The 20,583-nt window shown below is 39.5% G+C and overlaps 1 protein-coding gene across 8 annotated transcripts in view; it reads right to left on the bottom strand.

Annotated features, from left to right (window-relative positions):
- Positions 1-20,583, bottom strand: part of NEK10 (NIMA related kinase 10) — a 242,095-nt gene that overhangs the window by 195,337 nt on the left and 26,175 nt on the right. For all 8 annotated transcript variants that reach the window (XM_020993333.2, XM_078151319.1, XM_078151323.1 and 5 more), the window contains exons 4-5: positions 8,562-8,692; positions 5,513-5,611 (exon numbers count right to left, since the gene is read on the bottom strand). In XM_020993333.2, coding sequence (XP_020848992.1) covers positions 5,513-5,611; positions 8,562-8,692 — 230 coding nt within the window. The remainder of the gene's footprint in view (positions 1-5,512; positions 5,612-8,561; positions 8,693-20,583) is intronic.

The following is a 20,583-nucleotide window of genomic DNA, read 5'->3' as shown; positions in this document are numbered from 1 at the left end:
TCTCAGCATTCGAGGCTCAAATCAAAGTTAACAAAGGTGCAAACACAACACTAACTTGGCCGATCTGTTGCAGCCAGCTTCTGATGGCATGAGGAGAACACAGTGAGCCCTAGAATGCAGGGAGGAATTCCCCTTCTCCTTCCCTCTCCCAGTCATCAGCCCCTGCCCCTTTTGTCCTCTGCAGAGGCACTGCAAAAGACAGAGATATCTTCCCCCATTAGACAAAGGGAGGGCATGCTTCCGTCAGAGGCACACTGCTATCCCCATCTCATGCTCCCCACCAGCCCTGCCCACCCCTGGCCTCCCACTACCTTATAGATGAAGGAGGGACCCAGGGCCAGGTGAAGGCCAGATGGCCAAGGCCCTGCCCTGCAACCTACCTGAGGATGTCACCCCCATGCCCTTCCCCCTCCCTAATCGAGGTGCCCCGGGATGGAGATGTAAAGAGTCTGAGGGCCATCCACCATCATCGGTTTTTTCTCCTTTCTCTTTGCAGGATATCCTGGTAGAGTGGGAGAGTGCACTGGACTGTCAGAGGACCTGGGTTCAAATCTTATTTCTGTTACTACCTGTATGACCTGAGGAAAGTCACTTCACTTCACTGGCCTCAGTTTCCTCATCTAAAAAATTATATTAGCTACTGTCTGAGGGTCCTTTCAGCACTAGATCTATGACTACCATGCAACGACTATTTTATTTTTATTACATATTTAAAAATTTAATGTAATGTTATTAAAGCTAATAAATTCTCAATGGTATCTGAATAAATTGTGAGCTAATAAAATTATTTGCATATATTGTTTTATGAGAAGTGGAGACAAGGTGACGATATTCTGGAAGAAAGGAGGAAGAGAATCACCAACACTTGGAAATCCCAGCCTTAAGCAATTCCATTCAAATATGTAATAGAGAGGCGCTGAACAGGGCAGAAAGCAAGCCCTGGAATCTTTGAGATCAGAATGCAAATCCTTCCTCTGACTCCGCCTCTGAGACTCTGGCTGGATGACCTTGGACAAGTCATGCACCCTCTTGGTGCCCCAGGGAACTCTCTAAGATGATAAATCACAGCAAAGTCGCCTATCTGCATGGTAGGATTTCTCTCTGGGAGTTCCTTACACCAGTGACATCACACAGCCGTTTGATGGGTTCTCCATATTATAGAGATTCCATTTACCCTTCTGGCTGACAGCCAAGAACTCTCAATCTGAAATAATCCATCAATTACTAAAAATTGAAAAAGACCCCTGGGAAAAATCACTTGGCACCAGAACAGTTTAGAATCTGCCCTGAAGGGTGGACTTCAATCTTTCCTAAATAATTTAATTTAATTAAACTCTAGTTGGTGATGGACTCTAGATGCAAAAGGGGAAATATAGAAGGGTTTTGTTTTTCTTTTTCCAATGGGGAAAGAGTAGGTGAGAAGGAGAGAAAATGTATTTTTTTGTTCACTGAAAAATAAATAAAATTAAATAAAGCCTAAGAAAAATATAGTCAGAGTTTGCTTAGGAGTGGCACCAAGCGTGGTTCAACCCATATTTAAAAAGAAAAGTAAATGTTTCCCCTAAATTTATAGATAGATCAGTCTATTTGATGTCCTTCTGAAACCTGATGAAGGCTTTCTGGGCAACCAACTGAAGGAGGACTTCCTTCAAAACTATTATGTGATAAGCAAGAAGGCTTCAGGCAGACTTACTACATCATTAATCCCATCGTTCTACCCGGATTTTCTCATCGAGAAAACAGTTTAGGACACTTAGGACTATTGGCAACATGCATTAATATTTCTTCAGTCTTTGATTTCAGAGAGGAGCCACCAATCAGTCAAACAATGCACTCCTGAGATGGGCTGGGGGCCATTAACGTATCTTAAGGGCCTGTGGTCATCTTGCTGCTGAAATTAAGGAAACTGCCACTCCCTTCCTTGATGGCATCCAAAAGACCTACATTCCAACCTTCCTCTTTTTAATTTAGATCCAAACCATGGGGGAATGCACTGCACCTGGAGATGCACCCTCCTCACCACTGACCCCAAGGCTTTATTGTGCATAATGAATAGGCTTAAACAGCGGCTAGTGACCATCAGAAGGGATACGTCTGGGTCAATTATGCCAAACACAAAACTGTTACATCCAGTAAAGATTCTCTGACATTTTGATAAATGATGCTAAATAAACCCATCCCACAAGTCAGTTCATTTACCTAGGCAGTGGTGTGTCATAGAGCTGACTTTCCACTCAGTCCCATGAGGAGAGAGCCCACCTGCCTTAAAATCAGACACCCCACAGCCAGTCTTTTCAGAGAGATTCTTTCACCACCGCTATTCCAGAACTCTTGCCCTACACATCCGTCCAGGCTGCCGTGGTGCTCCATGGCACGGAACTCAAGGTTCTTGGCCAAACTTCGTACAAATGCTTGAGAAAATTCCTGAGGAAAATATGTGCCCTGCTTCAGCAAGCCTGCCAGCTGTCCACAGAGGTCCTGAAGCATGCTGGGCCTCTGCATGGAAGCTCTAAAATGTTCACAGCAAAGAGACAGCTGGGCCCACCTAAAAACTTGGCTCTTTCAATACAAATACGGAAGACCCAGAGTCATTCACTAAGAGATGAGTGGTCAGAGGATATGAACAGTCAGTTTTCAAAAGAAGAAATGCCAATACCCACAAATAGCAGGGAATCCCTAATAATAAGAAAAAGGTAAATTTAAACAACTCTGAAGTTTGACCTCAGCCCTCCAAAGTAGCAAAGACGTTAACAGACAGAAATCATCAACACTGTGGGAAAACAAACACACTAATACACTGTGGGTAAAAGTGTGAACTGAAACATTCTGGGAAAGCAAAACCAAATTTCATGAGGAAAATTGTACATGCCCTTGACTCAGCAATCCCACTGCTGGGAATATACCTGAAGTAGGTCAGAAACAGAAGAAAAGGCCCCCCACACATCATAACATGCACAACACAATTTTTGTCATCACCAAAAATGGGAAATAAAGTGGGTGCCCGTGGGGTGGGGAGTGGCTAAGCAATAGATGGTATATGAATTTAATAAAATCGTATTACGTTTAAGAAATAACTACTGCGAGGGATTCATAAACACATGGGAAGCTTTTAATGGGTTCCTGCAGAACAAAGTTAATAGAGTCCCGAGATCAATAAACGTGGTGACTCCAGTGACGTAAAACCATCAAAAGGCAGCTGAAGGAACCCTGATTCCCAATCTTGGTCCCAGAGAACTGACAACGGAAAATACCTCCCTCTTCTAAGAAGAAAGAAGTGGGGGACTACTGATGTGGAACGTGGCATGCACTTTCAGACACTGTGATTTTGTCTGTGGATTTTGTTTAAATGTTTTTCTTTGTCACAAGGCATGGTTAAATGGTACGGAGAAGTTAAAAGGAAATGATGTAAAAAAAGATGCCCCAAAAAAAAAAAGCCTGGCTCTAACTTTCATGGAATCTCTGCATTATAGGCACTTGTAGAGAATTCCATCTTACATACAATCTAACACCAATAAATGGCTCAGTAAAGCATTTGATGTCTCCTGGATAGATTAAATGTTTCTTCTTCTAGACTCTTTTTTTTCACTTTCAGTTTTATCAATTTTTTTCCATTACAGATATTTACAGCTCATTCCCATTTATTTCATGAGATGGCTCTTAAAACAAAGTAAAATAATTAAGTAAAATTAATAACACAGTGGCCTCATCTGAAAGTGCACGCAATACTCCATATCTGTAGCAATCCCCTACATCTTATTTAAAAAATGAACAGAATTCAGTTTTCTCTCCATCCCACCCTCTGCCCCGTTGAAAGAAAGAAAGAAAGAAAGAAAGAAAGAAAGAAAGAAAGAAAGAAAGGAAGGAAGGAAGGAAGGAAGGAAGGAAGGAAGGAAGGAAGGAAGGAAGGAAGGAAGGAAGGAGGGAGGGAGGGAGGAGGGAGGGAGGGAGGGAAGGAAGGAAGGAGAGAGAGGGAAAGAGAGGGGAAAGAAAGAAAGAAAGAAAGAAAGAAAGAAAGAAAGAAAGAAAGAAAGAAAGAAAGAAAGAAAGAAAGAAAGAGGAAGAGAGAGGGAAGGAGAGGGGAAAGGAAGGGAGGAAGGGAGGAAGGAAGGAAGGAAGGAAGGAAGGAAGGAAGGAAGGAAGGAAGGAAGGAAGGAAGGAAGGAAGGAAGGAAGGGAAGAGAGAGGGAAGGAGAGGGGAAAGGAAGGAAGGAAGGAAGGAAGAGGAGGGAGGGAGGGAGGAAGGGAAAACCAGAAAAATTCACATTCCTTATAACAAATATGTAGAGTCAAGAAAAACCAACTCTCCCTGTGGCTGTACACAAGAATAACCACACTGCTTTGCATCCTGCATCTATCAGCTCTCCGTCGTGGACGGCATGTTTCATCCTCAGTCTTCTCAGATCATGAATGGGCCTTTTGATCACAGTTCATACAATTGTCTCAGTGTAGCTGTTGAATAAATTGCTCATTTCATTTTATATTAATCTACAAAAGTCCTCAAAATTGTTCACGTTTGTAATCTTGATGTTATAGTATAGACTGATCTCCTAAGTCTGCTCACTTTTCTCGGCACCAGCTCACCTAAGTGTCTCCGTGTGTCTCTGAAATCACCCATTCCCTTATTTCTTACAGCACCATCGCACTCCCTCACATTCACACCCCACAACGTATTCAGCCATTCTTTAATTGTCAGACTTCCTCTTAGCTTCCAATTTTTTGCCTTAAATGTTGTCTAGATTCTCTGAGCAGTCTCCCTATATCATCACATTACTAAAAGGTAAATTCCCAGGACTCTAGGATGTCAGCACAGCAGAGAAAAATATTCACAAAGCAAGAATCCAATGCCTTCACTCCTCCTAAGGAATAGAAAGATGCATCCATTCGAACAGTGTACTATGTTACCCAATGTTCTTTACACAAGGACCAACCTATTCTTCCTTCACTTTAGAACTGAGAGAAAGGCTCTCTAAGGCCAAATGTGCATACTCTTTTCATGGAATTCAACGTTTCCCTTTTTTCTTAAACTTCCAAATACAGTGCCCAAAAGTAGCCAAAGGCAAGCACCTGAAAACTATCCTCTCCTGCTTTCCTTTCAGAGACTTAATCTTTATTTTATCTTATCACTTTGGCACGTAGGTAGCACAGTGGATAGAGTGCTGGGCCTGGGGTCAGGAAAACTCATCTTCCTGAGTTCAAATCCAGCGTCAGACACTTACTAGCTGTGTGACCCTGGGCAAGTCACTTCACCCTGCTGGCCTCAGTTTCCTCATCCATAAAATGAGTTGGAGAAGGAAATAGCAAACTATTATAGCATCTTTGCCAAGAAAACCCTAAATGGGGTCATGAAGAATCAGACATGACTGGAAACGACTGAACTGTTGCTCAACATCTTATTACCAATTGCTCTAGCATATAAAATGTTTGATTCCGTAAACTGCCCTAAAACCAAGTGGCAGAAGTCAGGGTACACATCCTCCATGCTCCCACTCCCTTGTCTTCTTAGTCAGCCTTACCTGCATATAAGTCTGTTCTTCACCAATGCTGTAAAGATCTCTTCAAACAGTTTATGTTGTGGATGTTTGCTAAAATTTCTTTCATTCTTATAGTTTATGCTGAAGCAAAACAAAGAGAAAAACGTCTTAAATGTTCATCTGCAGTGTCTTTGAAGGAATGTATCACAGCACAAAATCCAAAGGAATCTCGCTCTTAATAGGCCACAGGTAACAATTTGGGTGAACATCTATTACCTGGACAAAGGATAACTGACCATGCAATGACCAAATACCATTCCATTCCCTACAGTATTCTTTACTGAATTTAATCAATGCTTTGCCTCTTTCCTAGAACAAAATTTAGCTTCTAAAAATGGCGGGAGGGAAGGGATGGAGGAAGGGATTAGTGGGTGGCATTGCTTCAGCCACTCAGAATCCTAACACTGTTCTGTCCTTCGACAGAATTTGCACCTGCCTGGCTTGGCGGCTCCAGCTATGCCCCTACCTCTTCCTTTAAAAACAGGGCTCCATTAGCTCCAGTTCACACCTCTTGAAAGGACTCATAACAAGCCTACCAGGGTCAGAATTGTGGGTGACTTACAGTCACTGAACTACTTTAATTTGTCACAGGGGAAATTATAGAAAGAAGACATATTTCAAAGTTCTATGAAAATGTGAAAAAGAAGAAATTAAGTGGGGGAGAACAGTGGCGAGAGGAGGGGAAAGGCTTCAGGGAAAAATCTATGGTTTTACCCTGTGGGCATCAAAAGAAGAAAGGAACTTTAGTACTCAGGGAGGACACGGTCATTCCAAGGACAGAGGAAATCAAGAAATAGGAGACGATACAGAGATGGTTCAGGGGCACGTAGGTGGTGTGATGGACAGAGGGTTGGGCCTGGTGTCAGGAAGACTTGAGTTCAAATCCAGCCTCAGATACTTAATAGCTATGTGATCCTGGGCAAGTCACTTAATCTCACTTTGTCTGCCTCAGTTTTCTCAACTTCAAAATGGAGATAACAACAGCACCCACTTCACAGGGCTACTGTGAGGATCAAGTAAGATATCTGTGAAATGCTTAGCACGGCACCAAACATGTAGCAGGTGCTTAGTAAACACTTATCCTCTTCCCCTAGGAAAAGAAGAGAACCTGAGAACAGTTATAAGATCATATCTCTAGAGGTGAAAAAAGGCCTTTAGAAGACATAGAATCCACTCCCCTCATTTCCTAGTTCTAATTTCACTACAAAGAAAAGGATATGGAGGAATTTTGGACCATGGAATTAACCACTGTGTGGGGTTTGGAAGTCAACTAGGCTAACACCTTCATTTTACACACTTACAGGCAAGGAAACTGAGGCCTAGAGAAGGAAAGGTCTTGTTTAATTCATATGGAACCCAAATACCAGGCTTCTTGGCCAAAATCCAAGGTTCCAACAAAGTACCATAAAACACTTCTCTTCTAATAATCTTAAGATGTCATCTTATATTCGGTAAGGAATGGGAGGCCATTACCAGTTTTCTGAATATGGAGGGTACTAGAAAGATTACTTGGAAGTTGCCAAGATATAGATTTCAGTTAATTAAAGCTGCCTGCCCACAAGTCCCAGAGGCTGGCTCAGGAAGTAATGGGTTCTCCATCACTGGAGGTCTTCATATCGAGCCTTGATCATTACCTGTTGGAGATGCTGTACAGGGGCCTTCTGCTCCGATCTGGGTGGTTTGAGGGGGCCCCCTTCCAACTAGGAGGGTCTCGAATTCCATGAAATACAGGAAGGGAGTTGTGGGGAAAACTTAGTATAGAAGAAACAGATCTGGGAGTCATTGGAATCAACAGAAGTCAGTGAAAACCTCGGCAACAGAAGATACCCAAGTTCAAGGGTGGAAGGAAGATGAGGAGCTAGAACAATGACCATAATAACAGCTTTGGTATCACAAGAGAAAACAGTGTCGAGGGGTGGGAGCGGAGAGTTGCTGGTTATCCAATGAGGATGAGCCATCATGGAGGCTGAGGACTGGGCAATAAGGATATCTGTGCTTTAATGGTATGGCGCAAAAACTCCCATGAAGTCAGGGATGAGATCTTCATCTCAGTTTTGTATTGAGATCAGTGCGCAGCACAGTGCCCGCAACACAATCAACAAACATTTGTGAAATGAACACTTTGCCTGCCTCCATGATGACCCACTCCCTAAATGCCAGAGTCAAAGGCAAACCACGGTGAATTTTCCTATACTTAGCTTTGCCCATCAACTATTAACAACTTTAAGACTAAGATGGAAAATGAGCAGACTATTAAAAGTGTGGGCTCCAAATTCCTTGTGTGTATGTTCCCTAATTTTAGAAAGAAGGTTTAAAATGAAAGCACCTGACCCTCTCAGACCTTTTAGGATTCCTGTACCTATCACACGGAATGTGCTGGACAATTACAAAATTCTCTCTCAGTTTGAAATGGACATCCAAGGCCATTCCAGTCCGTTCAATATTTATGTGGCACTTAGTGACAGGGCGCTTAAGCACTTTAGAAAGGCTAAGAGAACTAATTTTTAGAAGAGGCGTGGCCTCTAAGAATGAGAAGTCTCCAGGAGGTCTGAGTGGTGATGGGGAGATAAACATGGAGACAAGGGAATCACAGTCTAAGTCAGTGATGAAGAGAGACCTTTTCTATAGCTACCAGTGGAAATTTTCTATTGCTGTGACAACCAATGTATTTATTAACCACATCTACCCAGATTAACTGCTTCTTTTTGTTCTACTTTGTTATGGATGGGAAATAGATTGTTCAGAATAAAGGTCAATTTTAAATTGGACCCAACCAGATCAAAAATTCCTTAGTGGAAGAAGGTCCCAATGTGTATATGGCAACACTGGGTACAAAAACATTCCAGCCCTGTTCTGTCATTGGTCCCTGAAATGACTCCCAATTTTGTTCCCAGGCCTGGATTAAAGTATTGCTTGAAGCTACCAGAGAAGGCTGGGAAAGCAAGGCCACACAAAAGCGCATTCCAGTCTCAGCTCACTTGATGAGTCAAAGGCTCCCACCTGTGGGTCGGGCAGATGTGGCCTTCCTCACCTGAAGTTTTCCAGTTCAATAGCCTCAGTTGACTCTTGCCATTGACCGCGGCTTCTGTGTCCACCAGCCTTGATGGCGTGTTCCAATTTTGTCACACTATTCTGGGCACTGTCAAAATTAATGGCTGGAAGCTGCAGAAAAGATAACAATAATGAAAAGGACAAAAGCTCATATTTATTTATTATATATATGTGTATGTGTATGTATATACATACACATATACATATGTGTGTATATATATATATACACATACATTATACATCTCTCTCTGTGTATATATATGTGTGTGTGTGTGTATGTATGTATATATATATATATTTATTTATACATAAAACACTTTCTAATTTTAAAGGTCTTCATGTCGCCATAAACAAAATAAAATACAGGAAGAAATAAGCTGCCTGCAGAGTGGGTGTTTTCCATGAGAGCTGTTATTTTCTCCCGCCCACTGTTTGTGCTTTTCCTATGCATAAAACTGACAAAATACAAAAGAAATCAAATAAACCTGTTTGGGTTCCTTAAAATTCACCTGTTTTTATCATTGAAAAGAAGTCAGGAAAATTGACGATGCTTTATGACTTCCTGGCCTTTGATAGTTATTGATTTAAAAGATTGCTTTTTTACTATTCCGTTACAAAAAGCTAAAAATGATATATTATATGGTGACGTACTTTGGAGCTCTTCCATTTAAAGTGAACTCACACATTTATTATTGCAGCTTTAATTAGCTTTACAATACTCTGGGCTTATTATAGCCCTGGAAAAAGTTTAAGAAAAATCTTCATTCTCCGACCTAGGTCATATTGTCACCAAAACAACAGTGAAACCACAAAAAGTACATTTACCTCTTAATTCTTTAACAGCATTTAATTTTAATGATTTTCAAAAACTTCTAGAGCATGTTAATTGGCTCCGACCACCACTTCAAATTACTACAGAACATTTGTGTAATTTCTTTTTTACATTAAGAGAAGATCCTTATTTAAAGTCCCCTAGCATATTAACTCTTAAAGCAAAATATGAGCTTTAGTCAAACAGAATAATTCCTAAAACTCATTTCACCCACAGTTCTTTACAGAAGTGCAAGGTGCTATTCTTAGTACTCCAGTGTCCTCTACAATTTTTAATTTACAGAAAATGTATTTGCAGTTATTCATCAACCTTATAATAAAAAATAAATAGACACTCTTGTTTCCTCTTTAAAAGATTGCCAAATTGCTGTTATTATTTTTTCTGGTCATATTGGTATTGATAATCACTAACCATCTCTTAAAACACTAACCTTTTTTACTAATTATCCATGATTATTTCAAAAAATTGTTAAAATTTAACCTCATTCCTTCAACACCCACTGCGTTCAACAATGGGTTAAATACAAATATATAACAGGATTTTGCTGAGCTATTAATATTGTTTCTACTAGCAAAAATAATCTATTTATGTCTCTCAAAATATAGAGACTGCAAAGTTAAAATATATTACTAATACACAATTCTATACCCCTTTATACAAACTTCAAAACTCACTTCGTTCATGTTATTACCTTATCTATATTGCCTACATACAAGTACATTTTAATTTGTCCAGACTTTTTACTGAAAAGTAATACCATTATTGATTCTTAATTACAATTCTACCCAACACTTTTACAAGTTATTAATTGCTAACACTTGACCTTTTATTAAGTTTTTATTGAGCCTTTTATTGACTATATTCTGCCAATACAACCACCTTAACTATTGAGAAGAAAATATTTTGGGACTATGTTTAAATAAACTCCTACAGTATTACAAACATTGTATAAAGAATAATGACTATTTTTTTAAAATTAATAGCCTATTTCATAGATATATCAAAAGGCTTTTCTCCAAACATAATTGACAATCGAATGTAACTTACATGCCTTCTGTTGAAAAGCTTTCTTATATTCATGTTATAATTGATATTTTTTCTTCTTTCATTTTTGCCACTTTTCAAACAAGTGAAGCAATTAAAACATGTAATCAATAATATTTTATAAGCCTTCACAATTTTTGAGTGTACTTACACAAATTAAAATAAATAATACTCCTACATATGTTACTAAACATTTTCTTCTATTTATTCTTTTTATTACATTTCTCTAATCACCAATATGTTATATAATTAAAAACAAAAATATTAAAAATTTTTTTTACAAAAAAGGGGGAATCTGGGCTATTGCCCCTTATCGACAATTGGCTATTAATTTTTGATAATTGGTTATATTTTTTACAATTGGCTATTAATTTTCTAAATATTAACAAAGATGAGTACACCTTAGCCTAAAAACATCCAGAGGCCCGGATCCATTACCGGATCCACTACTAATGAGGGGATGAGGGTGTGCTTTTATATTTTTCAGAAAACTTTGATAAACCTGCCTGGATACCAGAGAAAAATGTCAGAGCGTATGTAACAACTCACAGCTCGAATGCAGAGTATGAGAATTCAGGGGAAGCACAGAAAGAGCCAATCTACAGTAACGAGTCGCCGTCCCACTTAGAGGTCAAGTGAAAGCTCCCTCTCATCGAGTGATAAGAGACTCCTGAACTTGTATTTTTAGCAATAGTAGCTTTACTTTCTGCTCAAGTGTGTAATGTACAGAATGCTCAGCACTGGACTTCTTTTTCCTTTTCCATCCTGGTTGCAACCTATCACAAATATGGACAAATTGGGACTATATATATACTAATAACACCTGTATATTAGGAAGACAAGAAGATCCCTATCTCCAGGACAAAGTCAATGTTATTGATTACCCTCAGATCTCTAGCATCCAGGACACCTATATGTTTTTCAAAATTTAGCAACAATATTGAATCATGTCTTTTCTTTGTTACATCATTTGTTAATACCCGTTTGTCTAATGGTTATGTAAATTTTATTCAATCTAATGCTATTTTTGAATTGGAATGTTACTTGTGTCAATTGTACTCTCAAACAATATATTGATCATAATGACTATATTGTACTTTTGGTAAAACAATAATCATTTATTATTTTCCCTACTAATATTTCACATGAATAGTTCCAGAGCTCTGGAAAACATGCTCCTAAATTATTATTTCCTCAAGTCAATCAAAACAATTTATTGGTCTCCTTATTATTGGTTCAATCATTGTTGCTTCTTTTATTGCATCTACTACTGTTTTATCTATTGTGCTTCAATCTAAAATTTAAACTGCATAATTTGTATATTACTTAGCAATGTTTAATACTTAAAGCTTAAGAAGCTATTGATTTATTGTATAAAGTCAATTTATTAGAGCAATCAGCATTGTAAGTTAGAACCCTTGAAAACAAGGTTGCGATTGCAATGTGATTATAGAATATTTACATTACCCTGCTACCCTATGATGCTTCATGAGACAAGAGACTTACCCGCCTCTTGAGGGCATGGCACAATTCTAATATTACCCTCAATATTAATACCCTTCATGATATTACTGCCAATTTTGAGCTGCTCAGTATGCTAACAATTGGCCTACGATTTTACAATATTAAATTTATGTAGATACTATGGTGCAACAAGAATTGGATCTTTTAGAACAATCAGTAATTGCATTAGGTAAACATAACAACAATTAGAAATACACTTCAATTTGAAATGTGATTATCTCTACTCATTTATCTGTGTAACTCCATATGTGTATTCAAACTTTACTAATATAACTATTGAACAAATATTAAATAAGCTCCAAGGTGCATGGCACTGTGACAATATCACCTGGGACAATAATCAGCTATCCAAAATACAACATGAAATTGCTGATTCTCGTATTGACGGTATTGATCCTAAAGATATTGCAAACAAATTGTTAGATTGGATCGGTCAACTTAATCCTTTTAAGAATGTATTAAGTTTGCTATTACATTTTTTACCTTGGCTATGTTTTGTATTAATTTTGTGTTTCCTCCTTCCCTGCTTGTTAAAATACACTCGCCATACTTTAGGTGAGATTTTTTCATTCCTTCATCTTCTCAAGTTAAATAGTCAGAGGGGGGAGACTGTTGAGGGCTTGCACTGATGGGTTTGAGGATATAGGTCATGTCAGGATGTTCCTGTTCCTGTCCATTATCTAAGAGCCCTCTGGTCAGAACGTAGGCTCTCCGACCTCTTCCAGGTGCTGTCTGTCCCTTGAGAGGATGAAGGATTTTCAATAAACCTTGAAAGATAATCGGGAAGCAAGGAGTCGACTCTGGGGGAAAACCCCCCAGTTACCGTTACCATGAGAAAAATTAATTGTTGATACTTGGCTTTTTCCACTCTGGGTTCTGTTCCCATGAATGGGGTATAATAACCCTAACCCTCAGATCAATAAAGGAAGCTTGTTCATAACTTGCTACCCCCTGGCCTGCATGATTTTTCTCTCTCTCTTTCTCTCTCTCTCTCTCTCTCTCTCTCCTCTCTCTCTCTCTCTCTCTCTCTCTCTCTCTCTCTCTCTCTTTCTCTTTTTCTCTCTTTTTCACCTCACTGGAGATTAAACATCGTAGTGGACGCAGGAGTCTGCTACACCAGAGAAACTCAGAAGAATAGCTAATAAGAGCTACAGTCATCATTTCCATAAGGCTGCATCACTTTACATACGTAAAAGTAAAGCACTTTATATATGTGATCTCATTGGATCCTCACAGCCTCGGGAGGTAGGTGCTACTGTTATTCCGATTTTACAGATGAGGAAGCTGAAGATGGAAGTGTTTAAATAAAGGACTTATCCAAGGTCCTATCGAGGCAGGATATGAACTCAAGTCTTCTTGACTCCAAGTCCAATAGTCTACCTAACACACCACCTCGATACTCCCAAAGAAGGGCCTCATTTGTAGCAAATAGAGCTGACGCCAGAAGATAAGAAAAGAAATAACACTAGAGAACTTTAATATTGAAAACTCCCCTCCACTGTCAGCACCCTCAGATCCCCATCACACCCCATCACACAGCAGGCAGGGTCAGCCAACCTCACAGGCCTGTGTCTCAGGATCCAGCTGTGGGAATACAGATTACTTTTCTCCATAACAGAGATTCAGGTCTGAATCCCACCCACAGCCCTAAGGGACAGAAAACTCTGATTCTGGCTCGCCACTTGAAGAAAAATAATCGATGGAGGGGACACAGGGGCAGAGATGGAACAGGCCAGAACTGGTCAAAGGGAAGGGGATTCAGTGAGTAAGGGAAAGGAAATCAGCAGCCTTAGCTGAGATGAGTTTACTCTGGGCAAGGAAGGACCTGGACCCCCAAACCATCCAAGGCTGGGCAGCTGAGGAGGTGCAGCCTCAGAGGCTGGACCAGGAGAATGTTAGACAGGGCAGTGAAAGAAGGAAGGGTAGGTCCAAGACAGAAGAGGAACACCAGAGGCAAAGAGGAGAGGGGAAAGACCAAAAAAAAAAAAAGCCCAACAGAAGAAGATAAACAAACAGGGAAATTCACAAAGACAACAGAAAAAAATAATTAAAATGCAAATCGAAGAAAGTCATAACACATTGGAGAACTTTACTTCCTTGGACATAATGCCAAGCTTTTTAAATGGGTTTGCCCTTCCACGACTTCTCTCTGCTTCTATGACAATACTATTCATAGTTATCCATCATTCTTCTTCATAAGACTTTTACATAGACATTAATATTCTAAACCAGTGTTACCTTTGACCACCGTCTCTATTTAGCAAGGAAGTCTAGGTTATGCTGACTAGGCTCTTTTGGTCTCCTTGTTATAACAACTCATTTATATTAGTTAAAACTGCTATACAAAATTATTGTAATCAGCATCGATGTCATTTCTGCTGTTCATTACTCACTGATCATTTAAATAGCTACTAAGTAACTATTTAAATGTTCAAATAGCTATAGATTGAACTGTTTCAACTGCATGTGATATCGTTTACTCAATATTATTCTTTGTTCTAATTTTTTTTACTTATTTTTACTAATTTCATTATGAATGACTAGTTTAAATACCTAAGGACTGAGCTGTTCCAATTGCATGTGATATCTTTTTCTCATTAATACTGTTTTGACTTTTTACTAATTCTGCTCTTCGGTATACTGAGTTAATGGCCCAACTATAAACAAACAGCTGATTCAGGAAATTAGTCAATTATCTGAATAATAATGTTATGATCTGCTATCTACTTCTCAAATATTTTTGATCATTGAAATATGGCATAAAATTAGTCCAGGTGTGAAAACACCTGAAGTTAGCCTAAGATGGGGCTCAGAGTGTAACATGCTCAATGGGGGGACAAATTACCTAGCACTTCCATAAAATTAATCAGGATGACACCTAATTGAGCTAAGGCATTATGCATAAGGTATCCAAAATACAATATGTTAACTTTTGGTTTCTCAGCAATGCAATGGAATCCTTATAGGAAGCTCTCTCTCCAAGGTATCAGTTGAACACACATTGGGTGGCATATGCTTATCTTATTTCTACTGAAGCCTGTGATGAAAATACAATATAAACATGCCAATCAAATGGCCTCACAATCTTTGGGGATACATATTTCACTAGGGAGCATTTCATTTATTTCCTTGTAGGAACTCACTTTCTGATATAGGTATGGTGAAATGACTATTAGAAAGAATACAAGGGACAGGTAGGTGGTGCAGTGGATAGAGCACCAGCCCTGGAGTCAGGAAGACCTGAGTTCAAATCCGGCCTCAGACACCTAACACTTACTAGCTGTGTGACCTTGGGCAAGTCACTTAACCCCATTGCCCAGCCCCCCCCCAAAAAAAATTAAATAAAAAAGAAAGAAAGAAAACAAGCCTCACTTCTCTACATGACAACCACAGATGAATTCTGTAGGGGAAGTTCTTGTGTCTGCTGGGAGATTGGCTTGGGGAGAAGATGCTAGAATCTGGGATATCAGAGCTACAAGGGACGATAGTTTTCATTTAGATATTCATGTACCTAGCTAATATGGAAATTTGTTTTACATGACTATACATATTTGTATGAGGCTACATTTGTCTTGCCTTCTCAATGGGTAGGAGAAGGGGAGGTAGGAAGAAGAGAATTTGGAAGCAAAAATAAAATAAAATTTAATTTTAAAAAGATACTAATGTTCCCTACTCCCACAAACCCCTCAGATTTCTTTGTCTAAATTGAAAATGCAGGAGTATTTCATTTAAGGCATACTCAAACTGTGAAAAATCCAGGTTTAAGAAGTAGGGAAACATCCTGTTTACAAAAGGATTTACCACAGATTTCTTTTACTGACCTTTTTATGATAGTTTTTTACAAAAATTTAATTTACATAAAAATTTCATTTTGTGGAAATTTATTGTGTTCTCTGCAGCAATATCTGTGTGTGTGTTTTGTCAATGTAGCTTTTGGGGCATCCCCTTTACAAATGAGCGTCCAGAAACCCTATCGAGCAGCAAGATGCTCTTTGGGTCAACACTCATTTTGATAATGATTGTTAAGTTCATCATGAAAAAGAAAATTTTACTTTTAAAAATAATTTTTAAATTATTTCTCATTATTTTATATATACTACAATATATTATATACATCATGTAACTTTAGAAAGTTTAAAAATTCAAATTATTAATAAAATTCACAAAAGCTCTGAGGTACCAAGTAATTTTTTATGGGAAATGAGGTTTCCCAGCTTGTGTAAATATCCACTAGATATAAATATTAATTTTAAAAATAATTTTTTTTAAAAAAAGGATTAATTAGGAGGGGAAAAAGCATCTACAACTCATTAGCCTCCACCAACATATTGGCTTTTACAACTGAACCAAATGACCTGTTATTCTAAAACAACAGACTTTTAACCAAACAGCGATTAAACTGAAAAGCAAAGCCACCCCTCCACCATGCTCACAGACAGGATGCTCTTCCACAGGTTCTCCCAGCACCAGGACAGGAGGGTATACATGTGGGAATACATGTGCCCAGGGAACACGCATGAAACACATGCAACAAACCCATGTGGCCAGGGAACACAAGCGGCTAGGCAACAGCTCACACCCCTAGCTGCCAGACAGCTGGTGTCCTGCAACAATATTGTCGTACTGCTCTCTGCCGATCTCTGCTAGGTGTGTTGTTTGTGACAGGCGGCACTCTGCTCGGCCCATGGCCTCACCATCTCTGCTCCCTGCTGGACACTTCATCTGGTTTCAGCGTTGCCGTGTGTCCTTCTGCTACCAATTTCTAGACTTCATCTCCCCGGGATGTCAATCATCATCAGCTCCCAGGTGCTAGGGTAGAGTGACTAAAAAGTCTCTTTCCAATAAGCTAACACTTCTTTTAATCATATCAGAGCCTATGAGCCATCATAACTCAGCTAAGAAGGAGGAGAAGGAAAGTCAAGAAGGTGAGCTCAAGTTGAATTTAAGTAATTTGATTCTCTGTGTCCAGGGCAAAAGCAAAGTCCTTTATTCCAGATAACTATTTGACTAAGGTTTAGAAATTTCTTATAACACATTTATTCCATTATGGGGATCTGGCTCCCCAAAAGTGATTTTGAGGGCTCTGTCCAGGAACACTGGGGAAAAAAATCGTTCCCAAGACTGTCTCCAGGTTGGCATATAAGTTAATTTAAGCCAGAACAAAAGCTAAGCCAAGAAGGCAAGGTCTGACCTCTTAGTCCACATCCCTGTCTTTATTATGTATCAACAGAAAATAAATAAATAAATAAAAACCAAGCTTAGGAGCTCTATTCTGGTCAAAACACTTTAGATACCCAGCAGTCATTCTCACAAAGCTTAGAAGGGCTGCCTTGTGAAAGAGGGGATCAGTCAATAGAGAGGGAGTGATAATTCTGCAAGGCCCACGAAGAAATGAAGCTATCATGAGCTCAAAATGGCAGGGAGGAGTTCTCTGCTGCCACGGCAGTTCTAAATATCCCTCCTCCAGAGACCCAGGAGAGTCAGAGCAATTCAGCTTGGCAAAGGGGACAGAGAGCAGGGTCTACAGGAGCAGCAGCAGCAGATGAAGGCTGCTTTCCAGGAGAACTGAATCTAGGCCTTATTTACAGCAGCTGGAGCTCATGGCTCCCACTCAACTTACTAAGAGAATCAGAGGAACCCTTGGGACAATGGTGAACCTACTCCCCTATCTACTTCTCCCTTATGCTTTCCTGCCAAACCCAATAGGCAACATTATTTACTTCTAAGAGTTTCTCTGATCCTTTAAATTTGTGGGATATTTATATTTTTAACATTTTTCTAGAAAAAGAGAAGATACTTGTAATTGTATTGAGTATTAGTATCTAATACAAAGAATGTGAATGTGGAAAGAAGCCAGTCGATATTTACTGACTATATATAATTTAACAAGCTGGGAAAACTCATTTCCCATCAAAAAATTATTTGGGATCTTAGAGCTTTTGTGAATTTTATCAATAATTTGAATTTTTAAGCTTTCTAAAGTTGCACAAAAAAGAAGCCATGTAAAATTGAGACCCATGCTCCACACTCAAAATCTCAACACATTTTTGGGTTTTCTCCTTCCCCTAGTTCAAGAGGTTTTAACCTATATCACTAAAGGCCTATTCCGGCCCCTGGGCATGGAGGGAACTGTATGAGCAGCCTATAGAATCACAGACTTAGCATTATTTTCAGAGCCAGCAGGGACCTCAGTGATCACCTAGTATAATCCCATTTTAAAGGTGACAAAATGGAGTCCTAAACAGGTCATGTGACTTGCCCAAGATGGCAGTTATCATCTGGAATATGCAAGGGGACCAGGACCTGGGTCTGCTGCTTCCCACTGAACACTCCTTCCATGAAAAGTAAACCAGCCAAGTGGCCCACAGATTCAATCACAGATACTACCTGACATCAGCACCTCTCTGAATGGCCAAAATGGCAAAAGAGGAACGACCAAACCACTTTTTCTTGTTTCCAGACAGTTATTCCCTCATCATCAGCCTCAGCTCCACCCCTGTAGAGGGACTTGGGAGCCACTTTCAGAGTGCAAAGAAGACAACTCTGCCTCCTTCAGACTACATCTACAAGGGACCTATAATGCCACGCTGCATCTCAAAAGCCTGCTATCTTCACTTATGATGAAGTCAATAAGAATAAGACATTAGGCTATAACGGCCTGATGGAAATACTACTTTGAACAATTCAAATTCCTTTTCATTGATCTTAGGGTCACCAAACAACATTAGAATCTTAATTTGTCTTCTCAGTTATAACGGACAGAGAAGGATATACCCAATCTCTGGAAAGGTATTTCCTCCACTGTATATCAAAAAATTAGCACTCAAGTGTATAAAACAGGCCTTTCTAACTTTCAGAAACACACACAGATCCTCCACAAAGTACTGTGAAAAGCAGAGAGAGATAGAAAGACAGAGAGAGGAGAGACAGAGACAGAGAGACACACACACACAGTGAGAGAGAGAGAGACAAAGAGAGAGAGAGAGAAAGAAAGAGAGAGAGAGAGAGAGAGTGAGAGAGAAATCCAGCAAAGAGACCATCGATTCCACCTTTTCCAAAAAGATAACTCTCATTCTTTCTTGGATTTTTTGGGTACAGCTATGGCAGGCTCCATCTAATGATAACTACATCAGCAGTACTAATAACACTGCCTGTTCCTCATACAGCATCTTCCTGCCATCGTACTGAACAATCAAAACGTTAAAAGATAAATTACAATACAGTCCTGTTATCTATCTTCCTTTAATTGTGGAACAATGCAGAATGAGCACCAAGAGCAGTGTTATGGCATGGGAAAGAATGTGATACACAATGCTTTGGAAAAATTCATTTCCCTAAAGTTTTAATAAGCCAGTATGACAGGAACTCGACAGGAGATAAGAGTATATGTGTCTAGACTAAGCAGTAAAATCTTGGATAATTAGGAATGATTGAGTGTAAAGGTCAGCCTGAATCAAGAACAAATAGAATTTTAGAATACAGCAGTGAGCTGAAGATTGGGCACTCAGGCACCTGCCACCTTCAACCACCTGAAACAGACCCTGTGGATCAAGAATTAAGTAAAATGCTTGATCCAGCCCTAGAGCGTGAAAGGAGCCAAGATGAAACTCAAATACACAAAGGGACCTGTAGTCTAGCTCATCAACTCGGATGCCCTCTCGTAAAGAAATCGAGCACAACCTGTCCACAACTGCCTGCCCAGTGATGCTTGTCTACATCCTCTTTATTCCATGCAGGAAGGCCACCCACTCAACAGGCTGAAGGCCCCCATTCTTGTCTCCTGGGAGGCCTCAGCTTGGATACCTGTCCTCCTCTGCCCTTAAAAGGGATCTCCTCCGTCGCAGTGGCCAGATGTTTGTAGCTAACAAGCATCCCCCTGTTTTCTGCCTTGCCTGATGTTTCTAAAGAGAGGGTTCTCAAACAGGGTTATTTTTATTTTTTTAATATCTTCCAAAGAATTGCGAATGATTTCAATTTATGGATGGAATGCAGCACAACAGAAGAGAGGCTTGAAGGCAGCATTTTGCTCTCCTAATTCAAATACTTTTTCATCATCAACAAACAATGAGTGCAGCAGGGCCTTACACTCTCTACATCTTTCAATCAGTTGCAAAATGATAAAGACATGACCCATTATTGAATATCTCTTGTGAAAGCCGATTTGTTCCCTACTAATGCTCTCATTAAGGATGCCCTTGATTTGTATATACATGATTCTCATAAAATATTTCATAAAGATGGAAGAATGATCATCTGTTGGTAGTTGTTGATATTTCGGGAAGGCACCAATTATTTTATATTAACAAAAGTCCAAAATTGTTTCCACACTTTCGGTATCTTTCCCCCTTTAGATATCTTCACATTGGTCACCAGTGCCTCACAGCTACTTCTCCTACAGCACAGATCACATCCATAAACCTTTGGCCCAATCTGGCTTCTTTCCCCATCTTTATTCTGCTTAACACCATTTCTACATTTCCTACAAGCGCCTCCTGGCCTACGATGTTAGGCGCCGCTGCCCTTGAAGGTGAAGGTATGTTTGTCATGGAATTCTCCGCAGAACATCTCCATTGTTTTGTCTACTTATTGTCCCTCCATTTTT

The sequence above is a fragment of the Phascolarctos cinereus genome, unplaced genomic scaffold (assembly GCF_003287225.1).
Source record: "Phascolarctos cinereus isolate Bilbo 61053 unplaced genomic scaffold, phaCin_HiC Scaffold_1;HRSCAF=81, whole genome shotgun sequence".
NCBI lineage: Eukaryota > Metazoa > Chordata > Mammalia > Diprotodontia > Phascolarctidae > Phascolarctos > Phascolarctos cinereus.
Note: the sequence above shows the minus strand (reverse complement) of the source record. Positions and strands in the feature narration are given on the sequence as shown.